Raw genomic sequence first — 14,933 nt, 5'->3', positions numbered from 1 at the left:
CTGTAAATAGTTCAGTCCACAGGAGATGGAATATACCAGTATATACAAACCTGGTATGTTGTACACTTTTCAAATGAATGGTACCATCTATTACCAACCAGAATGCCCCGCTAATTAGAATTAATTATCCCAAGCAAGCAACGAGTACTGCAAACTCAATCATTTCCTATACAATTAATCATGGGAGACTCAGTCAAGACGACTAATATTTATAATAAGCTGCAGACAGCTGCTGGTGCTGTATGTATGGCTTTCTCATGTGTTACTGTTATACATATTTAAAACATTTCTACAATCTCTGAATTAGTTCATTTTCATCGTACCACACTCTCTTTAATAGAGGGTCATGCCTTAACAGGGTTATTAAAAACCTGCTTCCTAGTAACAGCCAAATTGTCATAACACACAGAATGTGTAGCTTCCACAGAGGATGCTGTAATGTGGGTAGGGCATGCCAATGTGTTGAGGAAATATATTACTTTTCATCTTTCTCCCACATGTAAAGAAGTCGCACAACTATAAATCTCCCTGAGGGGACAATCTTTGCGAAGACACCACAAGTAATTACAATGGATTACAAAAAGCTCTGTTTCAGCGTTTTAGTGTTTCAGCAATGCTTTTGTGGGCGCTGGTGTATTCACCTTTACATCACTGAAATGGAGCAGCTGCCAATCAATGACAGATGTAGTCCAGCAAAAGAGGGTTTGTCTGCTGTACCACCAGAGTTCATCCATTATTCCCAGTCCTTACATTGTTAAAACTAGTATAATGGTTCCCTCTCACCAGGTATGCAGAATTCATTTGGCAGTGAGATTGGAGGATGCATATTAACCTTTAGTTCTTCTGAGCTGTTGTGGGGAGTTGCTACGTGAGGAAACATAATTGAACACACTTGAGAAGAAAAACAGGGGTACATTTTTTTTTTAAAGAACTATAATATACAGACAATTTAGACCCAATTGTTTTAATTATTTCAGCAAGTTAAAATCTACTCATTATTGTTTTGTAACATGAGCCACTATGATTTTATAGTAGCCACATTTTTATTTACCGGGGTGGGGGGAATCAGACAATGCTGGTGCAACCTTTAGATGTGTTTCACAAAACTGGTTGTATATAAAAAGCAATTTGATCATCAGACATTAAAAGGAAAATCAACTATTATGCGCTCTTCAGTTTCCTTTTCTTATTCCCAGAAAAGTAGCTACATAAGCTCACATTATATTATCCTGCATTAGAGTTAATTAATTTGCAAATATGACTGCAAAAAGGTTGGAAAAGGGACAGCGGTATAGAAATCTGGACGTGGTTTGACAGTCCTATATATCAATGTCATTGCATAGGTTTCTAATTTAATGATAAGAACTTTGAAGGTACAGTACCCTCACCATACACAAACATTGTTTTGAGCTGCTCTAATGTCAGGCAGCCTAGGCTCTGTTTGGATTGCCCTTCTCTCAACTCTGGAGGAAGCTTTTAGAGTGATTTCATTGCAGCTCCTCTCTTTAGACACTCGACAATACAGCCCGTTGTACCAGCATTCTCCCTATCCTTAACGCCCTCCAGCTTAAGTTGCACATTACAATATCTCCATGAGGTCGGAAACCATTTCAAAGCACAGAGAGCCGCCATATCGGCCCACTGTGGCCTTTACATGATTGCGAAATACAGAATGAGGTGTCTGTCTTTAGACATGGTAGACAGGAGGGAGACAGGCAGGCAGCCTATTGTTTAACCTTTTCAGTGCCTGCTGTATGCCAAGATGTCATGATAGTGTGTGTGTGTGTGTGTGTGTGTGTTTTGTGACAAAACTGTGGTATTTTAAAATACAACGAGAACAGCTGATATATAATTTTAGGCCTTGAAAATCAAGAATGCTTTTTGTTGTTTTTGGGAGCAAGTGTTAAGAAAATAAAAAACTACTTGTGAGGAATATTGTTACATAACCACAACTTGTAAATATTGTATAGCCATAGGCAATTTTATTTTTAAAAAGAACTGTAATAAAAAAAAAAATGTGACCCTACTTGACATGTAAATTTGAAGAAGAAGTTTGTGTTCTTTGGGCCTGTGACTGAAATCTTGACTTGGAGTTCAGTTCAGACATTCCTGCATGGATGCTATATCATGTAAAAACAATGGAATAAATGAGCTGGGAAAATGTGTGCTACAGGACTTGGTTTTGCTTATCTAAACTTGGAATATTACAGACCCAGCTGGCCATGACTAACCCCTTCAGCTATTATAAACTACAAAGGTCCTTTAATCTATACCACTTGGTTTCCATTTTCATTAATCCAGGATAGCCTGCAGTGTGATAAAATCCTAACAGCTTCCGCACTCCAAGATCATTTCATTTATGCATTTAAGCAGAGGGAAGTGATCTTGGATATCAATCCTTCAAGGGTTGAAAGCACACATATAAGTACATAGAGGACTTTAATTTTGATACATGTGTTTACCAAGAACCGACCACTGCTTATCAATGACCTTTTCCCTTTAAACTACTAGACCTGAGCAGGATTGTCAAGATTGCTAGTTCTAGTACACTGGTACTCTGATATGCTTGACCTTTATCATTGTATATTATATATTTAGTTCAATTACACATTAAGCTAAGATTAGTTTTTCTTCCATTAATTTGGAAGTACTTTTTGTTTAGTGTATTTTGCTATAATATCCAGTAACTGAATTAAAAAAAGCATTATATATTCAATAAGGAACACGAAATAGTTGTTTGTAATTTAATAGATCAATTGCATGATTGCCTTAATTGTACAGCTATCTATTTGTGATTTAATTGCATGACTTTCAGAGTTTAATTATTGCAGTGAAAGTTGTGTGAGCTGAACCTATAAGAAAGTAGACAAATGTTTCAGTGAAAGCCTTCATTAGTGTCATAATGGAGAGTTTTCTTAACTGTGCTGTAATTTAAAAGCATGACTTTGTAAAAACAATAATGCAGTAATCAGATTCGTGATACACCGGGTTCATATTTTCTTTTTGCTCTTAATTAACATTTCTTTTCATACTGCATGTTCCTTAAACTGGAATATTTAAATTCAGTGGTACATTTTCAACAAAACTTATAAAGGGGAAGTGTAACCAGGCCAATGTAACTCCTTATATATCCATCTTATTACAAATTGTTTTATCTTGTATCCAGATCTTTTATAGCTTTTAAAATTGCCTGCTGTGTTTCACCATTGCTCTTTGGGTCCATTAGCTTCCAAGCCAATTACTACACCTTCTTATTCAGAAGTCCAGCCCAACTTGGTTACAAACAGAACTAAACAGGAAAGAACTAGGTACCTCGATTGGGTTAATATGAATACCAATATAATTGAATTGTAAAAAAAAACAGCTGGAGTCAACTGTTTCTTGTTGCCGTTGCCAAAATGTTTTTGTGTTTCCAGTGAAAAACTTCCAGGCGCAGTATTTAAAACATAATGTGTCATTTAATCTCTGTAAATCATTTAAATACAAAAAGGAGTGACAGATAGACATGGTGTTGACAAGCAAGAGACTGACGGAGTTTGTCTGAAATCAAGATTTATTAGTCTTGATTTGGCTTCACTGTAGCAAGGCTGTTTAAGATCCCCTAAGCTGGTCAGTCTCCCACAGACCATGCTGAACTCCTTTATGTGATTTTGACAGGCTTTCTTTAACATGTAAAACAATTGGTTTTGTAACATCTGCATCAAATTTCTCACGTTCATGTGAATATCAAAAGCACTAATTACCCTAACCTTGTAGTGTTTGTTTCTGATCCCCTTTATTATTTGAGAGGATCACTATCGAAGACATTCTTTTAGGTTTGCCCATACTGTTTTACAAAATTATCTTTAAATATTTCCATAATTGTGACGTGGTTTACACATTCATTGATAAAAAGCTCCCAGTTTCATAGATGAATCAGGAAACCGCTAATGACCGGAAACAGGAAAGCTCAGATCTGATTGATTCAGTGACCTACAAGAGTGCTTGAAATTAAAATGGGAGGGAGCAGTTGACAATAGTTAAATATTTTTGAATTGCTATATATATATATATATATATATATATATATATATATATATATATATATATATATATATATAGCAATTCAATTAAATTCAATAAGTTTTATTGGCATGACATGAATAAACAAGTTTTGCCAAAGCAATGTATAACAAACATTACCAAAACATTTCCCTCTATAACTTCTTTTACCCTCCCTTTCTCCCTTTCCTCTTTTACCGTCCCTCCATCCATCCCTCTCCATCCTTCCCTCTCCCTCACTCTCAGCTGTAGCCCTGTGATTGTGGTGCAACATGTTCACTGTGTGTCCCTCAGGCTGTGACAGGTCTCTACGTGCTGGCCAGCTAGTATGGCTGTGTGTATGTCCTCCCCCAGCAGGACTGACAGGTTCTGTGTGTCGGGCATGTATGGGAATTCTGGGACAGAACTGCAGAATTTAGGGAAGAAAATATCCCTTATGATTTTACAGTCTTTAGCAAACCATTTTTCTTTGAATTTATTCTTTTGGTTGTTTTTTCAGATTTACTATTTTCTTTTTTTTTTAAATTTAGTCGTCACCAATTAATTTTTTTTTACCCCGGTTTTCTCCCCAATTTAGTATGCCCAATTATTATCTGTATCCTCGGCTCACCCACTCAGGAAACGGCGGCTGGAACACGCGTCCTCCGAAACGTGCTCCTGCCAAGCCGTCATTTTTCGCACTGCAGATCCACAGCAATGCCACCAGACCTATAGTGCCGGAGGACAACACAGATCAGCCAATTGTGCGCCGACCCCTAGGCACTCCCGGTCACGGTCGGCTGTGACATAGCCTGGATTCGAACCTGCAATCTCCAGACTATAGGGCACATCCTGCGCGGAGCGCCTTTACTGGATGCGCCACTCGGGAGCCCCAGATTTACTATTTTCAATTTCGATTGTTCAGATACTTTTCTAAATATAGTATTGAGGTATTTTACAGCAAGATTTACTCCTGTTTTGGAGGGTTAATATTGTGTGTTTTGAAATGTGTATTAGAATTTTTATTCAATTAGTGCCACTTGCTACTTTGTACAGTTCTGTGTTGTTTGCAGCCTATCTGTAGGAGTGCTTGAGGTTGTACAGCTTACAGGGCTGTGTCTGGGTGCTGTCAGGGTGCTCTATTATTTTTTTTTATATTTAAACAGTGATTTGGCTGTGGTTCTCTCTCTATCTCTCTCTCTGATCCCTGTCGTCCCCCCCCGTCCCCCCCCCCCGGGATCAGGTTGAAAATATATCAGACATCCAGACATCACTGTTTACATTTTAAACAATTTAATATATACAAAATTAAATGTGACTAAGAAAAAAAAAACACATTACAATGAAAAACAAGCCACATAAAAATGTAATATGTTATTCTTCAAATAATAAAAACAGTTCTCTTAAGCAATAGCAAAAAGAAGGCAATGTTTTTGGCAATACAGTGATCCTATTTCAAGCAGGCTATATCAATAATAGCTTATTAATAACACTGCATAGCACTACCACTATGTCAAGTAGACCAAAAGGGTAGCAAACCAGTATCAGACCTTTCGCTTTATTTATACTGTGCTTGGATTTTCATTCATAAAAAATTGGAGCACAATGTACAAGCAATGTACTGTAGCATCATGACAAATAAATATATGGCTTTTGTTAAAATGTATAAGTGCTTGGTTTAGTATAATTAAAACACCTCTATAATACACTTAAATACATAATTCTAACATGGAGCTAGATATAAACAGCTAGGTTTTGTTAAATTTGTAGTGGCACCAAGCATTTTAGACTGTAGCTAACCAGAATTCCATGAACACCATTGGAATACTTTTACAGATGGAAAATACAAATTTCACTGTGTGCATCTTGGACTAAGCACTTGCCAGTGCAATCATAATTTGAGCATAACAAAAAAAAAATACACTGCATCTGGAACAACAATGAAAGAAACATTAAACGTGAGTTTTCTGTAAGGCATTTCATACTGGTGTGTGAATACTAAAAGCGAAGACGAGCTCAACACTTTGACACCTGTTCAATTCGTTTAAAAAAAACAAAAAAAGAACAGACTACAAAAGTAGATATTGCTGGAAACTAACATGCGTAAGTGTACCTTTTTTCAAATTATAATACAAATATTGACTCTTCGGAGGAAAAAAATATGCTTTATCAATCCCTTCAGATTGTTGATGAATTGTGGATGTTGTAAAAGGAGTTCTCTTTGAAATATTTTGAACCAAGAGTAATGTATGAAAGTTTTCACTGAGGGGTTTTTAGCACAGGTCAATAAAGGATTGCTATCTGGCACGGGTCCAATGCAGCATCACAGGTCTCACAATTTTTAGAGGGACTTCTGTACAGTAGTCGTGTACAGTATAAATGCACAGTGGAAAGAAGGTTGCAAAGTCAATGATATAAAACAGCATATGTTTTATGTACAGTATATGAATAATTGGCTGAGAAGAATGCTCTTGCTTTTCCACTGTCAAAGTAATTAAGGTCAAGCTTTCCAGGTATTCTCTTGAAACTATAGTCCCACTCCGAATTTAAAGAAGCCCCACTCCTAATTAACCAAATAAGGATCTTTTTTTAATAATACTAAATACATTTGGCAAACATGTAACCCGGCAATGGAACAGGGAAGTTTGTAAAATGATCTCATGTTAGACTGTCAAGATCATTACTTCTCATGCATACAAGCTTATTGCACTGCCAGTAAGAAAACACATTTCTAGTTGTTAAGGCATTCAATGTCTGCTGTTAAATACCTTGTACTTTAAATAACTATACTAAGAATTATTTTACCATACTTGCTTTAAAATATGTAACTATATTAGTTTTATCTTTAAAGCTTAAAACAACTCATATACAGGAACCCTAAAGAAAAAAAAAATATTTATCTGATAATAATATAATAATGAACCGATAGGCTGACTTCCAAGGTCAACTACAATTTACTGTTAGCATACCTATATATAGCAAAGTTTTCATCAAAATGTTTTAATGATTTCAAATCATTAAAACGGGCATCAACAAAGTCTTTAAATATAGCGTGAGTGTGGTGAATAGAGGGCAGTGTTTAATAAAATGGCCATTATCATAATTGCAGGGCTTTCTAGGGTAGTATAGTGCACCTTTAGTATTACTGCTGTTATAAAACCAACGCTGTTACTGAACACATAATATAGAGTTTTTTGTATTACAATTCTTTAAACATCAGTTTAAAAAAAAACAGTATAAAAGGCAGTTTTGTGGTTTTGGGGGCACTAGGGAAAGAAAATGTTTCAGGAGTTAAAAACTGTATGAAGGCAGACTAAGCAATTAATGAGATATTTTTGGCAGTTCACAGTGATCCTTTCTTAAATGAACTCCCCTCGGAAAGGAAGCGTGTGGAGGCTCTGCTGTTGCCAGCGGTAGCGCAGCCTGGCAAGTTGTGTGTCCTCTGGGTTTTCAAACTCCGAGAACCCCAGCTCGTTCAGAATCTCATAAACCCCAGCCCTGGCTGCCACCTATGAGATATAAACAGAAGAAATACACTTATAAAAATAATTAAGCCAAGTCATTCCAAGAGTGTATATTTTTAATATGTCCCTCACCTCCCTTTTAAAAGTCACTTTTATTTATGGCATGTTTAAAATATCAAAAATGTTTAAAGCAAATTAAATGACCTCCTACAAGTGAGTGCATAAGAGGCCTGTTGTTTAAGAAGATTTGTTTAACAGAAGCCATCGTAGGTGAGATTTGGGTCCAAATTATGGGGGGGGGGGTTCAAATTTATAGCTACTGAAACATATGAACTGCTTTTTCTCATGATCGCTACATTTTTCAGTTGACTCTCACAAAATGTTTCTTCTGCACCTAGGCCACCAAGTACTTTATTGGTCAACAGTGATAGGCCTACTAGCATTTAATTCCAACAAATATCTCACTACTTAATTAGGTAGCTACATATAAAACTGTTGTATTTTTTTAAAACAAGCATTATACTACAATTAGTAAAACTGATGAGGGATTCTGGCTAGAGACTGTACAAAACACTCAATAATGAACCTTTATTAAAACTTACAACACGGCTTTGTGGTTGGCAAACTGTTTTAATGCTGTTGGAAATCAGATGCAGACATAACCTACTACAACTGCCTTAAATTGTAATTGAAAGTTCAACCATACCAATATAACATACTCACTGTATCAATCCAATGCAGGAGTATTAACACAGTAAAGGAATTATAAAAATGCATCCCGTTGAATCAATTTGGAGAGCAAAGCCGTTCATTCAGCTGCAAGCCTCTTATCAAACCTCTTATCATCGGTCTTCAATTAGTCTTTGCTTTGTACAGTATTATTTGAAAGTGGGACACATTAGATTTTCTTGTGCAGCCTCATAACCTAAATTTATCTTCAACAATGTCCACATTGAGACAGGTAATAACATCAGCTTCTCACCAAGTGTATGCTTTTTATTTTAGTAGCACGGTTGTTTTGGTGATGTTTCTGATAGGCTTTCGAATATAACATATGTTTGAAGGGGGTAGTTCTTAAGAACTCCATTCCATTATTGTTGTGCCTACTGTAAATCATGTGATTAAATTACTCCCCTGTGATTCCAGCAACTATGAAATCATGTAATTCCTGTTAGAAAGTCGTTGATCTATAAGAATTTCATGTCACTATAAAATATTACTTGGTTATAAACAGTTTTGAGAGCACAATTTTTTTCCTCTAGATCACCAGCACAGCCATGTCAACATGTAGTTAAATTGCCACCTCCCACTTCAGAATGTTTGCGCGGTTTAGAAATTGGTCTATAATTACTTTAGACACCAGGGTCTTTGGCAGTATTTTGTGGTTTAACCAAGGTTGATTTCGAAGCTGATGGGACAACTCCAGATCTTAAACATCTATAATTAGCAGCATAATTATACTGGAGAGATGCTTGGTAGTTTAGACCAGCTTTTTTCAACCGGGGGTCTGTGGCCACGTTATTGGAGGTCTACGAAGCAAGTTCACAAAACATAACAGAACACTTTTTTTTCTTTTTTTTTAACACAAAATGACCATGGATAACAAAACATTGCGTTAATTTTCTGTTTAATAGAATAAATAATAATACAAATTAACTGAAACAAAAATAAAAAAAATATGTTAATGATTTAAGCATAAATACCAAGCACGTTGTTTCAGGAAGAGATCACAGTTAAAGGTCAAAGGGCTGTTGGCGGGGAAACAGCATTTGCGCTGTGCAGGTATGATTAGGTAGCAACCTGACGGCTTGCAAAATTGTAAAGTTCGATATTGACCATGGATCCGTTTTTGAAGCAAAAAAGTGAATTTGTGCAACAGGAAGAGAATACAGAGGTAAAGCATCAGTTGAAATTTGGTTTTATCCTTGCAAAACGTGTTGGCCCTGAAGGAGAACAGCTACCTCAACGTGTTATTTGTTCAGCCTTGCTGTCCTCTTAATGTATGAAGCCTTCCAAATTAATCCGAAATCTAGGAATGAAACATCCCACCCTCGGTGGAGTATTTTAGAAATGGTATGAAAGTTTTGGCAAGGCAGATATCATTGATGAGAAAGGCTTCAACTGTTAGCTCCAATGCACTGAACGTTTCCTATCAAGTAGCTCTTCGCATTGTGAAGTGCAAGAAACAGCATTCAATCTTGTTTTTCCTGCAGCAATAGATATTTGCAACACTGTGTTTGGGGAGGAATACAGTAAGAAATTGAAAGTAATTCCCCTGTCTGACAATACCATCTCGAGGAGGATTGATGATATGGCATGTGACATTGCAGATCAGTTAATGGAGAAACTACACAATACTGAAGCGCTTGCAAGTTGATGAATTGACCGATGTTGCTAATGATGCCCAATGCCCAAGGGTACTGATATATCTGAAGAATTCCTTTTTTGCAGGAGAAGGAAGAGGACCAACTCATAGAGCTTTCTAGTGACAGTGTGTACAAGAATCAATATATCACATGTCTTGCTAGATTTTGGATTGGAACTGCAAAATGAATTCCCAGAGCTTGCAGCAAAGGCCTTAAAAGTTGTCTTATCATTCACAACAACGTACCTGTGTGAAACTGGCTTCTCTTCCTTGACTGCTCTGAAAACAAAATACAGCTCACGACTTCAACCAACATGACCTCAGACTGTGTCTTTCCGTAGCGATATCGCCAAGGATTTATGCTCATCACACCAAAGGCATCGCATTAGGAGCAGTGTGGAGTAGTGGTTAGGGCTCTGGGCTCTTGACAGGAGGGTCATTGGTTTAATCCCAGGTGGGGGACACTGCTGCTGTACCCTTGAGCAAGGAACTTTACCTAGATTGCTCCAGTAAAAACCCAACTGTATAAATGGGTAATTGTATGTAAAAATTATATCTTGTAACAATTGTAAGTCGTCCTGGATAAGGACGTCTGCTAAGAAATAAATAATAACAACAACAACAACAACAACATCATTAATGCAAGTTGATTCACTTTTATTCTATAATTGCTGTGGATATTGTGTAATAGTAACAGTAATTTAAGCATATGTTTTTCTTATTCCTGTCAGGTGTATTTTTACATGATATACAGTAATTACTTTCTTTACTTTTATAATGTTCTGAATTGCGTTCCAAGAAAGCAATTGAGTGCATGTAAGAATACTTTTCTAGGTCAGACGTTAAACCCCTTAGAGTGGGGGGTCCCTAGTTTTGGTGACTTTGTGTCAAGGGGCCCGCAAGTATAAAAATGTGGAAAACCCCTGGTCTGGAGCACAGGTAGTGGGTTTCAACCCCATCACTACCTTTACTAAATCCAGATGAGAAATTTCTGAAATGGCCTCCAGTAAAATAATTAGACATTATCATGATAACATCTTCAGCAGGGGAGAGAGTCTGGGTTTCACGGGTTGGAAGGCATTTTTATGCATATCTGGAGGGTTTAGGCATCATGTGCTAAAACATTCAGACTGGAATGGGTTTAATGCCCACCCAATAGCAGCCCTCAGGAGAATCATTTTTAAAAGTGTCTTCCTTCAGTGTGAACCAGCTCTGGCAACACAGATGTATGTGATTTCACAAAGTATAACAAAATTGCACATATCTTTGATAAACTGTGTCTACACTGAAATCTACAGATGCGGGAACGTAAATGGAGATTCTGAAGCACATGCATAACCTTCAAGGAATGCTTGATAGTCACTCACTCATCACATGTAAGATACAGGCCCTCTGATACTCAAGATGACCAGGCCATTTTGAGAAGCTAATTTGCAATACATTATGAAGGTATAAACCTTCAACCCCAGGCTGACAAACCTAATTTTCCCATCTACAGTAAGCAGTGCTTTGTAGGAACCAAGTATATTAATTGAAAACAGCACAGGGCTTGGTCAAGTACAGTCAATTAGCCACAGCTTATAAGCTGTTTTTTCCAGTGAAACAGTGCGTTCCCTGAACTTCACTCTGTACTTCGAACCAAGCGCATCTGATTGAAAGTAAAGCTGGCAGATGTCTCTTTCATCTCATATTGAGAAGATCAAAGATGCCAAAACAAATTAGCAGCTCCAATGGAACTGAAGAAGGAGAATCTTTCCCACAGCATATCAGAGACTCCCCACATTCCGAAGAGCTGCCTGAGGACAGCAAACACACACAACAAACCTCCATACAATACAAAATATATAATACATGTACAGTCATCAGACAGATGGGGTCTGGGCACTCTGCAGATGAAGTGTCCTCTTTAATCTCATTAAATTATTTAATGGTAAAACTACTTTTAGTCTACTAGTGATGATCTTGCTGGAGGACAAGGTACAGAATGTAAGTGTTGTGATTGGTCTGAGATGATTTGATGTATTTCTCTATCAATCTGAGCATACTATGTACATACTAATGTATACAGAGGGTCCCACAGGAGACTACTGTATACTGTATATATAAATGGGAATAGGGGAGTGAGCAAGTTATATCTACAAATGTACAATAGAGGTTTCTAAACTAAAGATACAAATAAGTAAGATTATTGGTATTATTACAATGTTGTAAAATACCGTATGTAGATAAGCACTATAAATCGACTTTCAGGCCAGATGAAATCCTCCATGTGCTGTCATATTGGAAAATTGTGATTTTTCCCTGCTTATTGTCATTGGGCCTTTAAACAGCTCTTCATTCATGACATTATCAGATACATTCAGATAAAAAAAAATCAATTAAAAACAATAACATAGGCATATTAAAATGCACTAAACAGAATTCTTAAAACTCTGACAACATCTCTAATGTGTTTTGGAAGATTATTACAAGTGCTTGCTGCTGCTTCATACGCTGCATTATATTCTGTTTCTAATACTGACAGAAATATATTGACTATTTACAGGAGCTTGACAGCAGACATCAGCCTCTGGAGGACAAAGGCCGGCCCAGCACTAAGGTTACAGTTTTGCCTCCTCATACCATAGAAGTGTGAGAGCCAAGATTGACAGTATGGCACAGCCAGGACGGCAAACGTGCACTTATTATTATTATTATTATTTATTTCTTAGCAGACGCCCTTATCCAGGGCGACTTACAATTGTTACAAGATATCACATTATACATTATTTCACATTATACAGATATCACATTATTTTTACATACAATTACTCATTTATACAGTTGGGTTTTTACTGGAGCAATCTAGGTAAAGTACCTTGCTCAAGGGTACAACAGCAGTGTCCCCCACTGGGGATTGAACCCACAACCCTCCGGTCAAGAGTCCAGAGCCCTAACCACTACTCCACACTGCTGCCCAGTTCCCTGATTGCCTTTACCATGTGAGCTGCTTGGAGATAACCATTTCTATTTTGATCATAGGGATGAAGGTTACTTATCCTTGCACAAACATTCAAAAGACCAAAATGGAAAGGATATATTTCAACAGTAGCTGAAGTTGTTTTTCTTTCCTCTTGTACATCAAAATAAACATGTCACTATGCAGACTGTAAAAGGCAGAACTCAATTCTTAGCACATTCGTCTCATAAAATATTCCTGGAATTTGATGCACCCTTGATGTTTAATCGTAAAACTGGCTTTATATAAAAAAATGAAAGTATCAACTACATGGTGTCATCCCTACAGCATATCATGAAATTCTCTTTGATTGGAATACTCATTGAGGAAAAGCTTTATAAAAAATGTTTAATGCTGACAACAACTCCACACAGGGATGGCAGATGAATATTAATTTGTAATCTGTATGAGTACAGCTGACCAAACCATGCCAAACGATTAATGTACCAAAAAAAACACGAGGTCCCAGACTTTTTGAAGTTCAATATGTGAAGCACCCAGCGACAATAGAACTAGAATAAGCTTGTAAATTCCACGAGAAAGATCTTATCGAAACTGCAGTTATGGATCACAGCACAGAGGAACTAGGATGTTCAAACAAAACCCACAGGCAATCTACATAATTTCCAGCTCTTAACTTTTGACAGCTGTTGCCTTAATCACACCAAAATACGAGGATCTAGGAGATGACCGAGTTTGATTCGGAATACAAGGGTATATTAACATGGTTCCAGCTGCACCAAGTTATAGGAACAGACCTGGGCAAATTTCATAGAAGTCTGCTCATCTTAGTAAAGAAATTAGTAATGATCATACCCTCTGATGGACAGCACTGCAAATGAAACCTTTTTTTGAGAAGAAAACATTATGGTGAACCTATTGAAAAATGTCCAATAACCTATTGGACGACATTATGGTGAACCTATTGAAAAATGTCCATGCAACGTCACATAATCCTCATCAACCAAAACAATCCGTGTTTTCTTTAGAGCAGATGTCTGAGCCCCTAGAGTTTCCTCACCTCGTACATCCAGATGCTGAAAGGTCTTTGCCAGGAGTCTTTCTTCTCCAAATGTAAGTAAGTGTTGAAGAGGATGAGGTAAACATAGCGCTCCAGGTACTGCAGGCTTTGCAGCTGCAACAGCTGCATTTCTTTCTCACACTTGGCAGTTTTAATCTGAAATTTACAAGAGAAACATGTTTCAATTTTAGCGTCATGTAATTGACTTGAGAAGATGTCTTCCGTTACTTTATGCTGCATAATGACACAACATTTTGAAATATGTTAAATTGTTAAACTGTAAAAACCAATACAAATGACACTGTTCAAGCCCCCCCCCCCCCCCCCGCCCCCATAAAAAAAAAAAAAAAATATCACTGTCAAGACAGGTACAACATTTAATTTAGGGTTAAAAATAAATAACTAATATACAACCCAGTTATTCTGCATTGATAGTGAATTAGGCAATAGGACACACCAAGGTATCTGTTGTGAAATTATGCACTGCTATCGTTTGATTGCAATTCTAAAATAAACAGAAATGAAAAGACAAAAGCTTTGTGATGAGGCAAAAAAGATCCAACTAGTGTGACGAATAACAGCACTGCTTGGAATCAGTCACTTGGAATGCTCTGTTCACCCAGGCCATTTCATAATCAAGAACATTTGGGGTACATTTAATAATGTTGCCTTTTTCTGACGTGGAAATGGTTTTCTTTATAGGGATATCAAACAATGGGGTCTGAGTGGGCAATACATGTTCTAACCACCAGTTTGTTGGGGGCTAGCAGTGCACTTTTGAAATATGTTTTATTATAAAATATCCCTCCATAAAAAATAAGCATTTCAAATCACATTTAATATAGTTCTCTCTGGGAATTTATACTTAAAACATTCCACTGACCTTATCTTAACAACGCAACTCATCAGCCCCAGAATTGGGAACATACACTCCACCACTTACAATAATTATCCTTAATTACCTTTAGCCAAAAGTGTAGAATTAGAGTAGGACGCTGAAAATATAAATTTAGAATTCACTTGGGATTAGTCTTACCTTTTCAGTAAATGAAAGCCAAATAATGC

The 14,933-nt window shown here is 36.9% G+C and overlaps 1 protein-coding gene across 2 annotated transcripts in view; it reads right to left on the bottom strand.

Moving 5' to 3' along the window:
* Positions 1-5,296: 5,296 nt before the first annotated feature.
* LOC117417668 (paladin) overlaps positions 5,297-14,933 on the bottom strand; it is an 87,419-nt gene continuing 77,782 nt past the window's right edge. For both annotated transcript variants that reach the window (XM_034029854.3, XM_034029853.3), the window contains exons 19-20: positions 13,869-14,024; positions 5,297-7,529 (exon numbers count right to left, since the gene is read on the bottom strand). In XM_034029854.3, coding sequence (XP_033885745.2) covers positions 7,380-7,529; positions 13,869-14,024 — 306 coding nt within the window. In that variant the 3' untranslated portion in view covers positions 5,297-7,379. The remainder of the gene's footprint in view (positions 7,530-13,868; positions 14,025-14,933) is intronic.

Source organism: Acipenser ruthenus, chromosome 13 (genome assembly GCF_902713425.1).
Source record: "Acipenser ruthenus chromosome 13, fAciRut3.2 maternal haplotype, whole genome shotgun sequence".
Classification (NCBI taxonomy): Eukaryota; Metazoa; Chordata; class Actinopteri; order Acipenseriformes; family Acipenseridae; genus Acipenser; species Acipenser ruthenus.
Note: the sequence above shows the minus strand (reverse complement) of the source record. Positions and strands in the feature narration are given on the sequence as shown.